The 20435-nt window shown below is 41.2% G+C and overlaps 1 protein-coding gene across 1 annotated transcript in view; it reads left to right on the forward strand.

The window, feature by feature from the left end:
- The first annotated feature begins 2926 nt into the window (after window positions 1–2926).
- Window positions 2927–20435, forward strand: part of LOC133095743 (T-cell activation inhibitor, mitochondrial-like) — a 29321-nt gene continuing 11812 nt past the window's right edge. Inside the window, 4 exon segments of the mRNA XM_061197466.1 lie at window positions 2927–3092; window positions 6785–6937; window positions 10414–10670; window positions 18502–18511. Of these exon segments, the coding sequence (XP_061053449.1) occupies window positions 2927–3092; window positions 6785–6937; window positions 10414–10670; window positions 18502–18511 (586 nt within the window).

The raw sequence follows: 20435 nt of genomic DNA on the forward strand, positions 1-20435 counted from the left end.
TCAGCTGGCTCTCTGTACAATGATCCCCCGGCCCTGGGTTCCAGGGTCACGTGCAGCACAAACGACCCCGGCTCGGCCCAGTCCCCCATCGCACTTTTGGTGTGTGTGTTGCTGGTCAAGTGCACAGGGTCCTCTGTGCGGTTTCCCTGAACATGTCGTCAGGCATGTTTCAGAGCCAGCTTTGCCCGCTATCATGCGGTGACAGGTGCTGAACCTTCCTGCCTAGGGCTGTGGCTGGGCAGAGCATAGAGGGCTTGTGCTCTGTTTGTTTGTTTTGGCCACACCACTCGGCTTATGGGGTTTTAGTTCCCTGACCAGGGATCAAAACTGGGCCTTCGGCAGTGAGAGCGCTGAGCCCTAACCACTGGACCGCCAGAGGGCTCATGGTCTGGAGCCAGTGGGTCTGGGTTTGAGGACCGGCCTCTCCGCTTAAGGGCATGTTGAACCTCATCTAGAGGATGGGGTGGGCCTTGCCCTGCCCCCGCTTGGGAGGCTTTAGCAAAGACTTCAGCTGGGGTCTCGCTCCAACAGCTTTCTGTGCTGAGACCACTGGCCCACTCCCTCCCTCCTGTACCTCCGGGAGGCTCCTTTCAGGCTTGCCCTCCAATCCCCATGCTCTCCTGCTGGCTGAGAGCCGAGTGGGTGGGTTCTGCCCTGACCCCCGTGGATGGGGGCATCCTGCGTGCTACCCACCACTGCATGCTCCGGGGAGACTGCTGGGTGGGGACAGCCGCCTGTGCCATCTCCTGTTCCAGGCCACACGGTGGAGGGGCTATCGCACTTTCCTGGTCTCATCTCGGACTTGGCTCGGTGAGACAAGGCGGGAAGTGAGACCCAGCCCGGGATGGGCCATGGGTGCTGCGTGGGTCCCAGAGTGGGGGACGAGGGGGCTGGCCAAATGGGCTGCACCCTGAGCCATGTGGAGCTGGACATCACCCTTGTGGGTCATGCACTGGTTCTGGCTGGGATGCACCTGATCTTGGAGACATAGCAGTGAGTGGTGGCTTGAAGCAAGATCTTAGCTCTCTGCCCAGGAATTGGACCTGGGTAGCTTGGATGAAAACCAGGAATCCTAGCCGTTAGTCCGCCAGGGGCTAGAGGCTGGAAGCTAAATTCCCCTGGCCCTTGCCTCCATTGAAAAATGCATTTCTCAAGAAGGCAAAAACTGTAAAAACAGGTACAAAGTTTATTATTAGAGACACAGCACAAGTGGGAAAGCACACAGAGAAACAGTTTGTTTATCTAAGACAGAAGCAAGGCAGAAATACACACTGGGAGAGAAAGGGTGTGGGCGTCTCCGCTAATGATGAGGAGCACGGGAAAGGGGCAGTTCAGTCATTTATATAGGGCAGTTCTTCCGGCTCTTTGTTTATCTTTGGCCCATTATTTGGTTTCTTTTTCCACACCTGACCTGCCCTAGGACCCTCCTCGACATGGATTCCAGCCCAGAGGCCTATGGGGGGCCTTGGCATCACCTATTATGGGGTGGCGCCTCCTCCTTTTTGACCCCCAAGGAGGCTTTCTGCGCATGTGCAGTGTCTCCCTTGCCCCAAGGATGGGAAACATGTGACCTCTTGATCCTTTACTCAGACAGCGTTTAGCCTCTTTCTTTCCCTGCTGTGACTGTTATCTTAAAGTGTCCTCAGGAGACAAAGTCCAGCTACTTACCCTGTTGCTGTTGTTATTTCTATCTCCTAGTGCAAACAGGAGGCTGGTTGTAAATGTCTAGCCTCGAGCCCACCTGCCTCCTTCCTCAGGAAATGTAAACAGGAGGCCAGTTGTAAATGCCCAGCCTGGAGCCCACAGCCGGTGGGAAGCAACCAGAGCAGGGGTCTCCAGGGCACCCCCAGGTCCTAAAATCCCCCACGAGCCCGCTTTTGGCCTGCCTTGGCTTCACAGCGCCTTACCTGATTCAGAAGCCCTGAGTGTTCCTCTCCTGCCGGTTTATACCCAGGCAGGTTCACGCTGCAGGGCCTAACTGTGCAGACAACAGGACCACAGCAGTTCTTCCTTCCAGAACACATTCAGGCTTCCCCCACCTGAGAAATGTCACAGAGCCTGTGAGCTGTATGTCCTTTGAGGAAGAGGTGGGCTGCTGAGGCCGAGCCAGCCTGCTGTATCTCAGCACCAAGGATGTAGTCAATAATTTTTTTTTTTTTTTAAATGAATGACCAGGATGCTAGCTGGACTCAGACGGCTGGAGCATCTGTGCAGGATCCTCTAGGTGGGGAGCACCCAGGAGGAGCGAAGCCTGGACTCATCCCCAAGGCTGGAGGTACTGCTGAATCAGGTCTGGGTCCAATCACAAGATGGAAATCACATTTAAACGGGGAAACAATATAAAAATTGGTAAATTTTGTCTGATCAGGTCATCCAAGATGGCTGTTCTCCTGCTCTCTGTACATCCCCTGCTCGACCAGCCCCTGCTTTACCTATACCTTATTCACGTGACTGACCTTCCCTCTCAGTCGTAGAACCTGATCAGTAAATGCCTGTGTACTTGCCCCTGACCCCAGCTGGTGATTGTTCTAATCTTTAGATCAGAACTCTCTCCACTATGCTGGTTTATCAAAGGGGCAGTAAGTGGCGTGCTCCTCTGCTGGTTTCTCTGGCAACCAGTGAGTCAGTCTGACGTCAGTTCCTCCTTTAACTGGTAACCTACCCCCCCCACCGCTCCTCTCCCCCTGGAGTGAAGACTGCCGCCATGTTCCGCCCGCTGTTTGCTGCACGCCTTGGGTGTCTCGCTCCAGGACCTTGCTTCAGACGTGTAAGATCCTCCTATCCATTAAACCATTGAGGTTGCTCTTGCTGACTCTGGGCTGCTTCTTCTGGCTTGAGGCTGGGCAAGTACAGGGTTTGCTGGCTTGAGGGGTGCAGCCCAACAACTTAGATAAAAGAATGACTCTAAGATGTAAGAAAACTCAATATGGGCCCTAGGGCTGAGGGAGAGCCCCCCAGGAAGAAAAAGGCTTGGAAGGGGTCCTCTCTCGAGGTCCTGTGTTCAGGCCTCATTGGTGGCAGAGAAGTTGGCTGGGTTGCTCCTGCCATGACTCCCCAACCAACTCTCTGGGGCACAAACCAGGTGCAGGCAGGTCAGCTGATGGCTAGGCCTGTGAACAAGCAGAGGAGGTTGGAGTGCCAGTGGGGGCAGGAGGCCCAGAGTTTGCAGTGTGTTGATGTTACTGAGTCCAAGCTCATACTGCTTGTCTCCTGACAGGCCAGTAAATTGAGAGACAGTTTGTTGGGGCAAGGAATAGTGACTTTATTTGGAAAGCCAGCAGACCGAGAAGAGGGTGGAGTAGTGTCCCAAAGAGCCATCTTCTCTAGAATTCAGGCTTATTATTATTATTTTTTAAATTAATTTATTATTTATTTATTATTTATTTTTGGCTGTGTTGGGTCTTCGTTTCTGTGTGAGGGCTTTCTCTAGTTGTGGCAAGCGGGGGCCACTCTTCATCGCGGTGCGCGGGCCTCTCACTATCGCAGCCTCTCTTGCTGCGGAGCACAGGCTCCAGATGCGCAGGCTCAGTAGTTGTGGCTCACGGGCCCAGCTGCTCCGCGGCATGTGGGATCTTCCCAGACCAGGGCTCGAACCCGTGTCCCCTGCACTGGCAGGCGGATTCTCAACCACTGCGCCACCGGGGAAGCCCCAGGCTTCTTTTATACTAAAAGGGAAGGGAGTAAAAATCCTGGTTCTGTTCAGACTCTGATTTCTTCATTCCTGCAGCCGTTCACATGTGGGCCTGCTCAGGATGTTTGCTGTGAGTTAACAAAGATATTTTAGCTTAATGCTCATTACCTGGGAGGCAGGCGTCCCAGAGGTGGGCCATTATGTATCATCTAAGCTTATAGGCAACATCCCTTTAGTAATTAACTTGTAGCAAAAGCGGTAGGATACAAAGGTTAAAGTAAAAGAAACAGATCCGATATGGAGTCAGATTTGTCTTCTCTATTACATTGTGAGGGCCATGGGTTCTGCGCCCATGGCTGGGCAGGTCTGCACCAGATGCCATCACACCTACACTTGTGACCAATCAATCTTGCAGCCTCCAAAACCAGCAGGAGGGCCCCTCTCTCTGCAATGTCCCCCTAGCGCCCTCTACTGGAAAAGCTTACCATTGTGCTCACTCTGAAGGACAGAAGCTTAAAGGAATCCTGTTCATTACTGCAGAGCATGTGTGAAGGGTGGGTTGGAAGTTGAGCAGCAATAAAGGGGGAACTGGCACAGAAGACCCATGACGCAGCTCTATCCTGGAACCCACTGGCCCAAGGAAAAAAGAGAAGTGCTGTGCACAAAAAAACTCACAACTAGCCAATTAGAAAAGTGAGAGGCTGGATCCAACCCAAGTGCCCAATGAATAGGACAGGCTCAGTAGAGGCTGGAATCATGGGACACCCTAACTTTGGGGGTGTGAGTGGATGTGAAATAATGCCAGGGTCTCAGGTGGACTTGGCGTGACACCCACAGGTGGTGGTTTCTCTCTGCAAAGTCATTCAAAGGCAGAGTGCAACAAAGGGGAGTTTATAATGGTGATCCTGTCACCAAGTGCAATGGATTGCATGCTGGCTCCAAAGGATGTGTCATGTCCTAATTCCTGGAACCTGTGAATTTTACCTTGTATATTAAGGTATGTGACTTAGTTACAGATTTCGAGAGGAGGTGCTTATCCTGGATTATCCCATGAGCCCTGCATGCAGCCACATGCATTTTTTTAAACTTCATAGGAAGAATTTTATATTTTTCAATAACTTGTCTTTAATATGGGTGCAATTTACATCATTTTCACTTTCATTTTACCTAAAGATTTGGTAATGCTCTTTTTTTAATTAAAAATTTTTTTATTGAAGTATAGTTGATTTACAACGTTGTGTTAGTTTCTGGTGTACAACAAAGTGATTCAGATATATATATATCTATATATTCTTTTCCATTATAGTTTATTATAAGTTATTGAATATAGTTCCCTGTGCTATACAGTAGGTTTTTATCTATTTTGTATATAGTAATTTGTATCTGTTAATCCAAAACTCTTAATTTATCCCTCCCCCACTTCCCCTTTGGTAACCATAGGTTTGTCTTCTATGTCAGTTTTCCCCTGACTCTTGTAGGGCACGTTCACCCCTTTCTAAGGGAAAGAGGCATAGAGTCGCATGTAGTCATGGCATCAGACCAGGATCTCAGAGTGAAGCACAGTTGTTGCTGTTTTATCCTTTTAATTTTAATTCAGTTTTAAAATAGGCAAAACATGTATAGGTTTCAAAAATCAAAGCTAAACACAAAGTTTACTCAGGAGTTTCACTCCCATCCCAATTTCATTTACCCCAATCCCATTAACTTCCTGTTGGCAGTCATTTTTATTCATTTCTGGGTTGTTCTGCCTGTTTTTTTTTTTTTTGGCAAAAATGGAAATATGTATCAAAAAATAATTATGAAGACTTAGTCCTTCACTAACAGGAAATTCTCTCAGCTGCTCATGGGACTGTCATAGCTGAGAGTGGTGTATTATAATAAATTAAACAAAAATAAATGGACTGTTCCTAATTTCAGATCACACTGTGTTTCTGAGAAGAGACCTATAGGGATAAGAAGAAAAATTATTATTTATGCCATTTCTTGGAGCTGTTCCTTCACTAAAAGACATTTCTTTTTTCACTTAACAGTATATCCTAGAAATCACTCCATGTCCTTTCATATATACTGCCTGTGTCATATTCTTTCCCCCTTTTTTTTCCTTTTCGTTGTGTAGCACTCCATTGAATGAAGATACCATAATTCAACCAATCTCTGGATAGGCATTTTAAGAGCCTTTTATATAGAGAGAAATTAGCTTTTTACTCTGAAATAACTTGCAAATATTTTTTCTCAGTCAATTTTTGTCTGTAGACTCTTGTGTGTTTGTGTGTGTGTGTTTTCCTTAAAAATGTGTGGTTTTTTTTTTTTTTTTTAAAGTTTAATTATTTATTTATTTATTTATTTATGGCTGTGTTGGGTCTTCGTTTCTGTGCGAGGGCTTTCTCTAGCCGCGGCAAGCGGGGGCCACTCTTCATCGCGGTGCGCGGGCCTCTCACCATCGCGGCCCTCTCACCATCGCGGCCTCCCTTGCTGCGGAGCACAGGCTCCAGACGCGCAGGCTCAGTAATTGTGGCTCACGGGCCCAGCCGCCCGGCGGCATGCGGGATCCTCCCAGACCAGGGCTCGAACCCATGTCCCCTGCATTGGCAGGCAGATTCTCAACCACTGCGCCACCAGGGAAGCCCCTGGTTTTTTTATGTGTTCTTTTTTTAAGATTTTTTTAAAAATTTACAATATTGTGTTAATTTCTGCCATACAGCACAGTGATTCAGTTATACAGAAATATGTGTATAGTTTTTCATATTCTTTTCCATTATGGTTTATCACAGGATATTGAATATAGTTCCCTGTGCTATATTAAGTTTTTAAACTATCTTAGGTAATTGGATTTATCAATCATTTATTACTTGAGATATTCAGTCATAGTTAGGCTTTTCCCACATCTAAGTTATAAAGGAACTCAGCCATGTTTTCTCTAGTACTTATGTGGCCACATTTTTTTTTTTTTTTTTACATCTCATCCCTATGGAGTTCCATGCTGTGAGGTGTGGATCCAATTTTATCCTGTACTGAGGAGCTATGAAATCCCACCATTTTTTAATACTAAATTCTTTAATACACTCAACAATGTGTTTAAAAGGTCAGGATATAATTTCTGATGTTTCCTTGTTCTATTTTGTGTATAAATGCCTCTTAATATTTTTTTCCAAGAAGTCAATGAAAATTCTCTTAAGAGATTAAGTGCCTACTTAGAAAACCTCCAGAAACCAGGCTTCAAGTCTTTGAAACCAACCCAGCTTGTGTTTTATGTAAGAGAAACAGACCAGAATTCCTCTGATGGCCAGGAACACTTCAGCACTTCCGGTACGTTTCTTATTTCTCGTGTGTCCCTTGCAGGCTTGGTGTGATGTGTCCGATCTGTCTAACATTGCTAGAAGACCTTCGGATTGAAGCCTTGTCATAGGAAATAATATCATTTAATTGAGTGTTTTCCTGGAGTTAGATTCTATTCCTGGTTGCATGTGTTTGGTGAGCCATTTTTTATGTTTAAACTTTTCTGACTAGAAAACTGAAGTGTTCCTATTTGTCCCCTTCCTATTTCAGTGCTGTTTTAAGTATTAAATGTGTATATAACAATTTCTATCTTTAAAAAATATAGCTTACATTCTCTTATTTAGTCCTCAAAGTACCCTGTGAGGAAGGTAGTATTTGCCCAATTGTAACTTAGTAATGTCCCAGGACCACAGAGGCAGAATAGGGGTCTTGAACCCTTTAACTCCAGCCTCATGCTCTTTCTAAAATCTGATCAGTCTTCATGTACAGCCATCTGTTTTGTCCTTTGTCACTGCTTTAGCCATGATCCAGTGATACTTTAAACTGGATTTAAAGGATAAATATGGGTCTGTCCATCCTTTTTGTGATCCTTGAGGAAATAACTTTATTTTTAGAATGAACTTTAGAACAGTCTAAAGATTTACTAAGAGCTTTCTGTGAACAAATGCTAAAACAAATAGCTGTCGTCAGCTCTGGCTGAGTAAAGAGAAAAATCCTCTACTTTCAGTTAATGGTTAACTTTGAACCGTTTATTAAATGAAAATAGATTATAAAAAAATAAATTAGTGGGAATTCCCTGGTGGTCCAGTGGGAATTCCGTGCTCTCACTGCCAAGGGCCCAGGTTCAATCCCTGGTCAGGGAACGACGATCCCACAAGCTGCATGGTGCAGCCAATCAATCAATCAATCAATCAATCAATAAAATAAATAAATAAATCCATCCATCCATCCATCCATCCCTCGTGGTGAAGTGGTTAAGAATCCGCCTGCCAGTGCAGGGGACACGGGTTCCATCTCTGGTCCGGGAAGATCCCACATGCTGAGGAGCAACTAAGCCCGTGTGCCACAACTACTGAAGCCCAGGTGCCTAGAGCCTGTGCTCCACAACAAGAGAAGCCACCGCAGTGAGAAGCTCGCACACCGGAACAAAGAATAGCCCCCGCTCGCCACTAGAGAAAGCCCATGCGCAGCAAGGAAGACCCAACACAGCCAAAAATAAATAAATTAATTAAAAAAAAATTATATATATATGGAGTTCTTAGAAGTCAAAAAGAAAACAGAGTAGCTTGGTTACAAAAATGGGCAAACACAATGACTAGACAGTTCAGGAAATAATACACATAAATTGCCAATAAGCATATAAAAATGTTTAGCCTCAGTAATCAAATGCAAACTAAACTAATTGGGTAATATTTCCCAATAAAAGTTATGTGCAGTCTGGCACAAGCATTCCACACTATATAGCAGCATATACATTGGATTAAATAATTAATGGAATTGATAAGAGAGAAACTGAGATTTATTCCTTGACTTACCTCTTCTGAGGATAAACTATTTCTTCCTAACTTCAAATGCAGGAAATTGGATTTTCCTTTCCTCTTTCACTGACTAGAATAATTTTCCTACCAGTATTTCTCCCTTTACCATCAATGATTCAACTAAAAATTCTTTCTTAGTTTGCATGTTATAGATTCTATAAATCTATGTGGCAGGCATAGCAGGTATCTCTGAGAATGATTTAGATTGTGATGACGGTCATCGTGGCAAAGAAAACACATTTCAGTCTTGTATGGAATGGTGAAAAATTAAAAACAACTTTTATGGTCATCAGTTTTGGATGTGTTAAATAAATTGCGCTACATTGATTATGTGGATTAGTATAGAGCTATTAAAAAGAAAGAGAATGATATATACATACAGATAATGGAAGAGTCACCAAGGTTAAATAACAAAAGCAAGTTCAAAGTAATAGATCCAGGGAATTCCCTGGCAATCCAGTGGTTAGGACTCTGTTCTTCCATTGCAGAGGTACCAGGTTTGATCCCTGGTCAGGAAACTAAGATCCTGCAAGCTGCGTGGAGTGGCCAAAAAAAAAAAAAAAAAAGTCATAGGTCCAGAATGGTGCAGTTTATATGTTAAAGAGGAACAATTCACACTGGGTGTGTGTTCATGCAGACACAAAAGCGTATATATCATATATAACGTACACACAGAGCACATAGGAAAGGTCTAGAGCAGTGCTGTCCAAGAGAACTTCCTGCGGTGATGTAACTGTTCTGTATGAGCGCTGTCTGGTCCAGCTGGCACTAGCCCCATGTGGCTACTGAGCACTTGAAGTGGGGCTAGTATGACCAGGAACTGAATTTAAAATTTTATTTAATTTCAATCAATTTAATTTTATCAATAAATAGCCACATATGGCTAGTAGCTACCATATTAGGCAGTGCAGGTCTAAATGCTTGTGTACCTAAATGTTAATAGGGTTATATCTAGTGAAAGTGTGAGGTTGTGTGCCTGTCAACAGGAGACTTTTACTTTGTATATATAATTTTACAAGAAGGATGTACTTATATAACGCTTGCATAATTTTCAAAACCAATTTTAAAAATTTTTCCAAAGAAAGAAAAAAGAGTCAGCATGTTATAATGGGGAAAATGCTTGGCTTGGTGGCAGCTCAGATTTAAGCCCTCACTTCACGCTTCTTAACCTCCTCGAACCTCTGCTTCTTCACATTTGAAAAGAGATAATAATGGCACTGCTGAGAGTGTTCATTGAAAAGTTATGTAAATTCAACTAGCACCATGTTTAACACCCAATAAAGGTGCAGGGGAACCAGTAGATTTCCTACTGTTGACGTAAGTTAGATTACTACCCTGAGCCCACTGAGTACTTGCATTAAAGTCAGATTGTGAAGTGCTAACTTTTAAAAAATTAGGGAATTTTGAGTCACTTCTGAAAATATTGTGTCCCTAGCTAGTTGGATGGGGGAGTATGAGGACAGTCTCTTTCAACCGTAGAGAAAATTTGAGATGGGTTTCTGTGACCACCGAGACTGGATTGGCCCCCCTCCTTGAACCACTGTCGCAGGGCAGCCTGCCCCACCCTCCCCCTACCTCCCCACTCCCCCTTCTCTTTAGTGCTGGACACCCTCTCTGCTGGACACTTGCTCATAGGAGAGCTTTTCCATCCCTTAGACTGTAGAGACCAAATTTATGAACAGCATTGAAAATATTCTCAATCCCTTTCTTAGGCTGGGGTGGGTTTGGTCACTGGCGCCAAACTAGAAAAGAGAGCTGACAGAGGACTTCATGAAGATGGAGGTAGTGTGGTATAGTTTTGGAGAAGGGATGTAGTTTTCCATTTACAGGTGACTTTCCAATAGGATGAATTTTAATCAGTAATGGAGTGTTTTAAAAGATTTTGATTCTATAAATGTATGAAAAAATGTTTTTAAAGTAAAGCAAATAATCATCTGTATTAACTGTTTGGGGAATTATATTCTCTAGGATTTTGAGCAGTCAAATTTACTTTGCACACCAGAGATCTGCTAAGCACAGTATTATATATTCTCAACTCCTGCAGTTTATCCATTGAACATATCCAAAGCTTGAATACTAATGTGCATTCCCAGCCTCTCAAAGAGGCCAAAAGGATATCTGACAGGCCCATCAAATGGGACAAGTCTTACTACTCCTTTACTGGGTTCAAGGACCCTGATGAAGACCTCGAGCAAGTCTGGAGAATGGAAACAACCCTAACGTATGTAAGAGTTTTTATTTAACTAAACTTATTTGTGGTTAGTAGCCCCCACTCGCCTCAGCTAGAGAAAAGCCCGCATGCAGCAAAGAATACCCAATGCAGCCAAAAAAAAAAAAAAAAAAAAAACCCCAAAAAAACATGAGCTAGAAGAGAGGGTCTCAGCCTTGCATGCACTGGGATCCAGTCCATGAAACTTCTGCTTATACCCATTGTTCTAATTATCTCACAGTGTGTCCAGATGAACCAAAACTTGGGAATGTCTGACCTACCTTTTGGTATAGAAAAAAAGTGGGATTGGATAAGTCAAGGCATAAAAGCAAGAATGAGAGTTGTTGGACCTTAAGTCAGGAGGCTTAAGAATAACATATTAAAGAAATTTAGAGAAGCAATTACTCTGTGATTCAGTTGAGTGTTTCATAGGGTACAGTTTTGGTCTGGAGCTAGATGTGTAGCCATCATGAAAAGATTGTCCCAGGGATCCAGAACTCAGAGTTAGTCAGCTGGCAAACAACGAAAACAGACTGGAACTGGGAAAAGCCAGTTCACCAAGATAAGTGCTATTCCACTGGTTCCTTGTCTAAGCTGAGTATTTACAATTTCCTTATTTGTATGTAGTTCATCCAATAAAATTCTTCAGTCTTTAATAAAAGTAGACACTCTTACATTATATTATATTACATGTTACTAGATAATGCATTTTTAAGAGTAGGGAACATGTTTTAATCATCTTTCTACTAATCTGCTTCGTAGATTCATAAAACCCAACCGGCATTTTTATTTCACTGAATTAAAGGATTGTTGGAAAAGTGTGAATGTGAAGTGCTGGAGGCTGGGTGTGGAGAACTCAAGGTTTAGTATGGAAATGTAAAGTAGCTTAATACAGATGATAGCAGTAGAAGTGACTCAGCAATGAATGTAGAGGACCATTTTTTTTAAAACAGTGCCTCTGTTAGTTTCATTAGTGTTGACTTAAAAGTATCTGCTGTTTTTAGCAAGAGATACATTGTCTTAAGGAAATTTTCCAGTGTACATGAGTTGTGTTACTATGAAATCTTCATTTCCTCCAGAGGCATACTTTGTTTTAAATTCAAGTTCTCATGTTGACAATTACCAGGACAGGCTCAAAACATGTCATTTTGATTTGTCTACTCTTAAAGAAGATAGCAACATAAATTAAATAGACCACTGTTTTAGAAATTGAAATCAGTGGAAATATAACTGTCTAATTTATTGATCATTATTATCCAAATTCAGTTGTCAATAGCTGTGTATCTTGTCAAACAATGAAGTAAATCCATTCATAGCCAGATAGAACCTTTGTTTTCTTAGCTTTGACAAATGAAATTAACAACAATAAAGCATTATATGTTTTAGCCTTGTTTATAAGAGAGATCTTGCATTCTCTTTAAAAATGTGATTTAAAATTAATATTGAATTATCCTAAATGAAACAGACAGTATTTACAGTTGCTTACAAAAGAGCTTTGGAATAGGGTTGTGGCTGGTTCTTGGTGTAAGCTGTTTCATATCTTTTACTTCCATATATTTTTCTTGAGCTAGAGAATATTGAGAGTTGACTGGTATCACCTTAAATCTTCCTACTCAAAGCTTCTCTTCTAAAATCGACTGGTTAGAGATTTCTGTTTAGTTTAGTTTTTGATGCTTGTATCGGAGGTCCTTGGGTTATATTTCTTGAACATTGATATGTTAGTGACTTACCTGGACCAGATCGTCACACCTCATACAGTTTGAGTTTAGCTTATCAGGTATAATTTTAGAGCAGAGGGTCCAGGCTGGGTAGGATAGGAGAGGACAGCTCTACACTGAAAAAAGGCAAGAAAAGGAATACATGCTGCTCTTTGGGCCCTTTGGGTAAATTACAGTATAGACTAAACGCCGCAAAAAAAAAATCTGTTGCCTTTACCAGCATGCCTTAGAGGGCCTATGCCCCGGTTATGACACTTGTATGAATTTGGAAGATTTCATATCTCTCATTTCCATAACCTAACCTGGTCTCCCTGGTCCAGTGTGTTCACACAGGCCCAGCACCCCTTTCAGCCAATCTTTTTTTTTTTTTTTTAATACATTTATTTTATTTATTTATTTTTGGCTGTGTTGGGTCTTCCTTGCTGCGCGCGGGCTTTCTCTAGTTGCAGTGAGCGGGGGCTACTCTTCATTGCGGTGCGCAGGCTTCTCATTGCGATGGCTTCTCTTGTTGCGGAGCATGGGCTCTAGGCGTGCGGGCTTCAGTAGTTGTGGCTCGCGGGCTCTAGAGCGCAGGCTCAGTAGTTGTGGCGCACGGGCTTAGTTGCTAAGCAGCACGTGGGCTCTTCCCAGGCCAGGGCTTGAACCCGTGTCCCCTGCATTGGCAGGCGGATTCTTAACCACTGCGCCACCAGGGAAGCCCCAGCCAATCTTGACCTTTTCCCAAATATGGATGTTGCCCAGTTTGCGGGAATCCTGATGAGGGTTTGTTCAAGGTTTTGTTTTATGTTAGTTTTTCCCAGTAAGGATTCCAGGAACTTATGTCATCAAAGCCAGAGTGGTGTTTGCATCAGTTTCTTGTTTCAGTTATTAATTTTTTTTTGGCCACGCCACGTGGGACGTGGAATCTTAGTTCCCCAACCGGGGATCGAACCCGAGCCCCCTGCATTGGAAGTGCGGAATCTTAACCACTGGACCGCCAGAGAAGTCCTAATTTTTTAAATTTGTTATTATTTTGCAAATAATTGTAAAATTGTTGAACCATTTGAGAGGTTTCAAACCATATGAATGGAGTGACTGTCCCATAGTCAGGAGATTTAGGGTAGCTGTAACTCGGACAAAACTTCTTGACCACCATGGTCATTTTGGCCATATACGGTTTGTTTTTATTTTCATTCTTGTATTGTTTATCTCATCTTTATTATATATGTAGTTATAGGAGAGGACTCATAAGGAGCACATGCTGAATTATACAGTTCAGAGGGAGCATAAAAACAATTCTGCAAATTTACATCCAGCTGATCTTCACCTGATTTACAAATTGCATTCACCTGATCAAAATTTAATCTTGAAAGCATGTTATTTCTAATATTTCAGAACATAATGTTAAAAAGAGAAAATATAACAGTTTTATTTAGTGTAAACTTTCAAATAATTTTCCTTATGTTTCCGCAGAGACATGCAGGCTGAAATAAAACACAGAAATTATGAAAATAAATCAGTTGAGTTTTTAAAAACACAACATAGAAGAATTATCAGGTCATAAAAGCTCCATTTAATCTATTTTCTTCTTATATCTGGCAGTTACATTTCAATCTACATTTTAGGACATGCTGTGTAATTTTGTATTTCTCAGCAAATTGTGCTTTATCTTACTGTAAAATCACTTTATAGTGATAAAAATGCTACAATGAAATGTTTAATTTGTAAGGTTTTCTAAGTTTATACTATAATAAAAAGAATTTACCAGTCTAAAAAAAATTAGAAAATGCTACTTTGTGTTGTACCTTTTAGTATTTCCATATTTTGCGTATATTCTCTGATTATCAAATAATTTTATAACTAAAATGTATTGCAATTATAGAATTTGTGTTTGGAAGGAGACAACAGGATCCATTTGTATCTAAACAAAATTATACCATATGTAATGTCTACCCCACTGAAAAAAACATGTCATTGAACTATAGAAAGACCACTGAAATGCTATTCTTTTTTTTTTTTTTTTGACGAGGAACATGTCATGTTAAGTTTTTTTTTTTTATACAGCAGGTTCTTATTAGTCATCAATTTTACACACATCAGTGTATACATGTCAATCCCAGTCCCCCAATTCATCACACCCTCCCCACCACCCTGCAGCTTTCCCCCCTTGGTGTCCATACGTTTGTTCTCTACATCTGTGTCTCAATTTCTGCCCTGCAAACCGGTTCATCTGTACCATTTTTCTAGGTTCCACATATATGCGTTAATATACGATATTTGTTTTTCTCTTTCTGACTTACTTCACTCTGTTTGACAGTCTCTAGATCCATCCACGTCTCAACAAATGACTCAATTTTGTTCCTTTTTATGGCTGAGTAATATTCCATTGTATATATGTACCACATCTTCTTTATCCATTCATCTGTCGATGGGCATTTAGGTTGCTTCTATGACCTGGCTATTGTAAATATTGCTGCAATGAAGATTGGGGTGCATGTGTCTTTTTGAATTATGGTTTTCTCTGGATATATGCCCAGCAGTGGGATTGCTGGATCATATGGTAATTCTATTTTTAGTTTTTTAAGGAACCTCCATACTGTTCTCCATAGTGGCTGTATCAATTTACATTCCCACCAACAGTGCAAGAGGGTTCCCTTTTCTCCACACCCTCTCCAGCATTTGTTGTTTGTAGATTTTCTGATGATGCCCATTCTAACTGGTGTGAGGTGATACCTCATTGTAGTTTTGATTTGCATTTCTCCAATAATTAGTGATGTTGAGCAGCTTTTCATGTGCTTCTTGGCCATCTGTATTTCTTCTTTGGAGAAATGTCTATTTAGGTCTTCTGCCCATTTTTGGATCGAGTTGTTTGTTTTTTTAATATTGAGCTGCATGAGCTGTTTATATATTTTGGAGATTAATCCTTTGTCCGTTGATTCGTTTGCAAATATTTTCTCCCATTCTGAGGGTGGTCTTTTCGTCTTGTTTATGGTTTTCTTTGCTGTGCAAAAGCTTTGAAGTTTCATTAGGTCCCATTTGTTTATTTTTGTTTTTATTTCCATTACTCTAGGAGGTGGATCAAAAAGATCTTGCTGTGATTTATGTCAAAGAGTGTTCTTCCTATGTGTTCCTCTAAGAGTTTTATAGTGTCTGGTCTTACATCTAGGTCTCTAATCCATTTTGAGTTTATTTTTGTGTATGGTGTTAGGGAGTGTTCTAATTTCATTCCTTTACATGTAGCTGTCCAGTTTTCCTAGCACCACTTATTGAAGAGACTGTTTTTTTCTCCATTGTATATCCTTGCCTCCTTTGTCATAGATTAGTTGACCATAGGTGCATGGGTTTATCTCTGGGCTTTCTATCTTGTTCCATTGATCTATGTTTCTGTTTTTGTGCCAGTACCATATTGTCTTGATTACTGTAGCTTTGTAGTATAGTCTGAAGTCAAGGAGTCTGATTCCTCCAGCTCCGTTTTTTTCCCTCAAGACTGCTTTGGCTATTCGGGGTCTTTTGTGTCTCCATACAAATTTTAAGATTTTTTGTTCTAGTTCCATAAAAAATTCCATTGGTAATTTGATAGGGATTGCATTGAATCTGTAGATTGCTTTGGGTAGTATAGTCATTTTCACAATATTGATTCTTCCAATCCAAGAACATGGTATATCTCTCCATCTGTTGGTATCATCTTTAATTTCTTTCATCAGTGTCTTATAGTTTTCTGCATACAGGTCTTTTGTCTCCCTAGGTAGGTTTATTCCTAGTTATTTTATTCTTTTTGTTGCAATGGTAAATGGGAGTGTTTCCTTAATTTCTCTTTCAGATTTTTCATCATTAGTGTATAGGAATGCAAGAGATTTCTGTGCATTAATTTTGTATCCTGCAACTTTACCAAATTCACTGATTAGCTCTAGTAGTTTTCTGGTGGCATCTTTAGGATTCTCTACATATAGTATCATGTCATCTGCAAGCAGTGACAGTTTTATTTCTTCTTTTCCAATTTGTATTCCTTTTATTTCTTTTTCTTCTCTGATTGCCATGGCTAGGACTTCCAAAACTATGTTGAATAATAGTGGTGAGAGTGGACATCCTTGCCTTGTTCCTGATCTTAGAGGAAATGCTTTCAGTTTTTCACCATTGAGAATGATGTTTGCTGTGGGTTTGTAATATATGGCCTTTATTATGTTGAGGTAGGTTCCCTCTAGTCCCACTTTCTGGAGAGTTTATATCATAAATAGGTGTTGAATTTTGTCAAAAGGCTTTTCTGCATCTATTGAGATAATCATATGGTTTTTATTCTTCAATTTGTTAATATGGTATATCACATTGATTGATTTTGCATATATTGAAGAATCCTTGCATCCCTGAGATAAATCCCACTTGGTCATGGTGTATGATCCTTTTAATGTGTTGTTGGATTCTGTTTGCTAGTATTTTCTTGAGGATTTTTGCATCTATATTCATCAGTGATATTGGTCTGTAATTTTCTTTTTTTGTAGTATCTTTGTCTGGTTTTGGTATCAGGATGATGGTGGCCTCATAGAATGAGTTTGGGAGTGTTCCTTCCTCTGCAATTTTTTGGAAGAGTTTGAGAAGGATGGGTGTTAGCTCTTCTCTAAATGTTTGATAGAATTCACCTGTGAAGCCATCTGGTCCTGGACTTTTGTTTGTTGGAAGATTGTTAATCACAGTTTCAATTCATTACTTGTGATTGGTCTGTTCATATTTTCTATTTCTTCCTGGTTCAGTCTTGGAAGGTTATACCTTTCTAAGAATTTGTCCATTTCTTCCAGGTTGTCCATTTTATTGGCATAGAGTTGCTTGTAGTAGTCTCTTAGGATGCTTTGTATTTCTGCAGTGTCTGTTGTAACTTCTTGTTTTTCATTTCTAATTTTATTGATTTGAGTCCTCTCCCTCTTTTTCTTCATGAGTCTGGCTAATGATTTATCAATTTTATTTATCTTCTCAAAGAACCAGCTTTTAGTTTTATTGATCTTTGCTATTGTTTTCTTTGTTTCTATTTCATTTATTTCTGCTCTGATCTTTATGATTTCTTTCCTTCTGCTAACTTTGGATTTTGTTTGTTCTTCTTTCTGTAGTTCCTTTAGGTGTAAGGTTAGATTGTTTATTTGAGATTTTTCTTGTTTCTTGAGGAAGGCTTGTATAGCTATAAACTTCCCTCTTAGAACTGCTTTTGCTGCATCCCATAGGTTTTGGATCGTCGTGTTTTCATTTTCATTTGTCTCTATGTATTTTTTGATTTCCTCTTTGATTTCTTCAGTGATCTCTTGTTATTTAGTAATGTATTGTTTAGCCTCCATGTGTTTGTGTTTTTTACATTTTTTTCCCTGTAATTCATTTCTAATCTCATAACATTGTGGTCAGAAAAGATGCTTGATATGATTTCAATTTTCTTAAATTTACTGAGGCTTGATTTGTGACCCAAGATGTGATCTATCCTGGAGAATGTTCCGTGCGCACTTGAGAAGAAAGTGTAATCTGCTGTTTTTGGATGGAATGTCCTATAAATATCAATTAAATCTACCTGGTCTACTGTGTCATTTAAAGCTTCTGTTTCCTTATTTATTTTCAATTTGGATGATCTGTCCATTGGTGTAAGTGAGGTGTTAAAGTCCCCCACTAATATTGTGTTACTGTCGATTTCCTCTTTTATAGCTGTTAGCAGTTGCCTTATGTATTGAGGTGCTCCTATGTTGGGTGCATATATATTTATAATTGTTATATCTTCTTCTTGGATTGATCCCTTGATCATTATGTAGTGTCCTTCCTTGTCTCTTGTAACATTTTTTATTTTAAAGTCTATTTTATCTGATATGAGTGTTGCTACTCCAGCTTTCTTTTGATTTCCATTTGCCTGGAATATCTTTTTCCGTCCCCTCACTTTCAGTCTGTATGTGTCCCTAGGTCTGAAGTGGGTCTCTTGTAGACAACATATATATGGGTCTTGTTTTTGTATCCATTCAGCAAGCCTGTGTCTTTTGGTTGGAGCATTTAATCCATTCACGTTTAAGGTAATTATCGATATGTATGTTCCTATTACCATTTTCTTAATTGTTTTGGGTTTGTTTTTGTAGGTCCTTTTTTTCCTCTTGTGTTTCCCACTTAGAGAAGTTCCTTTAACATTTGTTGTAGAGCTGGTTTGGTGGCGCTGAATTCTCTTAGCTTTTGCTTGTCTGTAAAGCTTTTGATTTCTCCATCGAATCTGAATGAGATCTTTGCCGGGTAGAGTAATCTTGGTTGTAGGTTCTTCTCTTTCATCACTTTAAGTATATCATGCCACTCCCTTCTGGCTTGTAGAGTTTCTGCTGAGAAATCAGCTGTTAACCTTATGGGAGTTCCCTTGTATGTTATTTGTCATTTTTCCCTTGCTGCTTTCAATAATTTTTCTTTGTTTTTAATTTTTGCCAATTTGATTACTATGTGTCTTGGTGTGTTTCTCCTTGGGTGTATCCTGTATGGGACTCTCTGTGCTTCCTGGACTTGGGTGGCTATTTCCTTTCCCATGTTAGGGAAGCTTTCGACTATCATCTCTTCAAATATTTTCTCTGGTCCTTTCTCTCTCTCTTCTCCTTCTGGGACCCCTATAATGCGAATGTTGTTGCGTTTAATGTTGTCCCAGAGGTCTCTTAGGCTGTCTTCATTTCTTTTCATTCTTTTTTCTTTAGTCTGTTCCACAGGAGTGAATTCCACCATTCTGTCTTCCAGGTCACTTATCCGTTCTTCTGCCTCAGTTATTCTGCTATTGATTCCTTCTAGTGTAGTTTTCATTTCAGTTATTGTATTGTTCATCTCTGTTTGTTTGTTCTTTAATTCTTCTAGGTCTTTGTTAAACATTTCTTGCATCTTCTCAATCTTTGCCTCCATTGTTTTTCCGAGGTCCTGGATCATCTTCACTATCATTATTCTGAATTCTTTTTCTGGAAGGTTACCTATCTCCACTTCATTTAGTTGTTTTTCTGGGGTTTTATCTTGTTCCTTCATATGGTATGTAGCCCTCTGACTTTTCGTCTTGTCTATCTTTCTGTGAATGTCGGTTTTGTTCCACAGGCTGCAGGATTGTAGTTCTTCTTGCTTCTGCTGTCTGCCCTCTGGTGGATGAGGCTACCTAAGAGGCTTGTGCAAGTTTCCTGATGGGAGGGACTGGTGGTGGGTAGAGTTGACTGTTTCTCTGGTGGGCAGAGCTCAGTAACTTTAATCCACTTGTCTGCTGATGGGTGGGGCTGGGTTCCCTCCCTGTTGGTTGTTTGGCCTGAGGCAACCCAACACTGGAGCCTACCTAGGCTCTTTGGTGGGGCTAATGGCAGACTCTGGGAGGGCTCATGCGAAGGAGTACTTCCCAGAACTTCTGCTGCCAGTGTCCTTGTCCCCACGTGAGCCACAGCCACCCCCGCCTCTGCAGGAGACGCTCCAACACTAGCAGGTAGGTCTGCTTCAGTCTCCCCTGGGGTCACTGCTCCTTCCCCTGGGTCCCAATGCACACAGTACTTTGTGTGTGCCCTCCAAGAGTGGAGTCTCTGTTTCCCCCAGACTTGTCGAAGTTCTGCAATCAAATCCCGCTAGCCTTCAAAGTCTGATTCTCTAGGCATTCCTCCTCCCGTTGCCGGACCCCCAGGTTGGGAAGCCTGACGTGGGGCTCAGAACCTTCACTCCAGTGGGTGGACTTCTGTGGTATAAGTGTTCTCCAGTCTGTGAGTCACCCACCCAGCAGTTATGGGATTTGATTTTACTGTGATTGTGCCCCTCCTACCGTCTCATTGTGGCTTCTCCTTTGTCTTTGGATGTGGGGTATCTTTTTTGGTGAGTTCCAGTGTCTTCCTGTCGATTACTGTCCAGCAGCTAGTTCTGATTCTGGTGTTCTCACAAGAGGGAGTCTGAAATGCTATTCTGTTAGCTACTGAGATATTAGTAAATGTCAAACTTCCATTTTTTCTATTTGAAGTTTGTGCGCAAAGTCTTATTTCACTTTCATTGTCTAAGCTCTGAATCCTCTTCGTGTCCACAAAATGCCACATTGGACAACTACAATATTGGAATTATTTCTGTAGGATATTTGGAAATGCTATAAT

This window comes from Eubalaena glacialis, chromosome 7 (genome assembly GCF_028564815.1).
Source record: "Eubalaena glacialis isolate mEubGla1 chromosome 7, mEubGla1.1.hap2.+ XY, whole genome shotgun sequence".
Taxonomy (NCBI): domain Eukaryota; kingdom Metazoa; phylum Chordata; class Mammalia; order Artiodactyla; family Balaenidae; genus Eubalaena; species Eubalaena glacialis.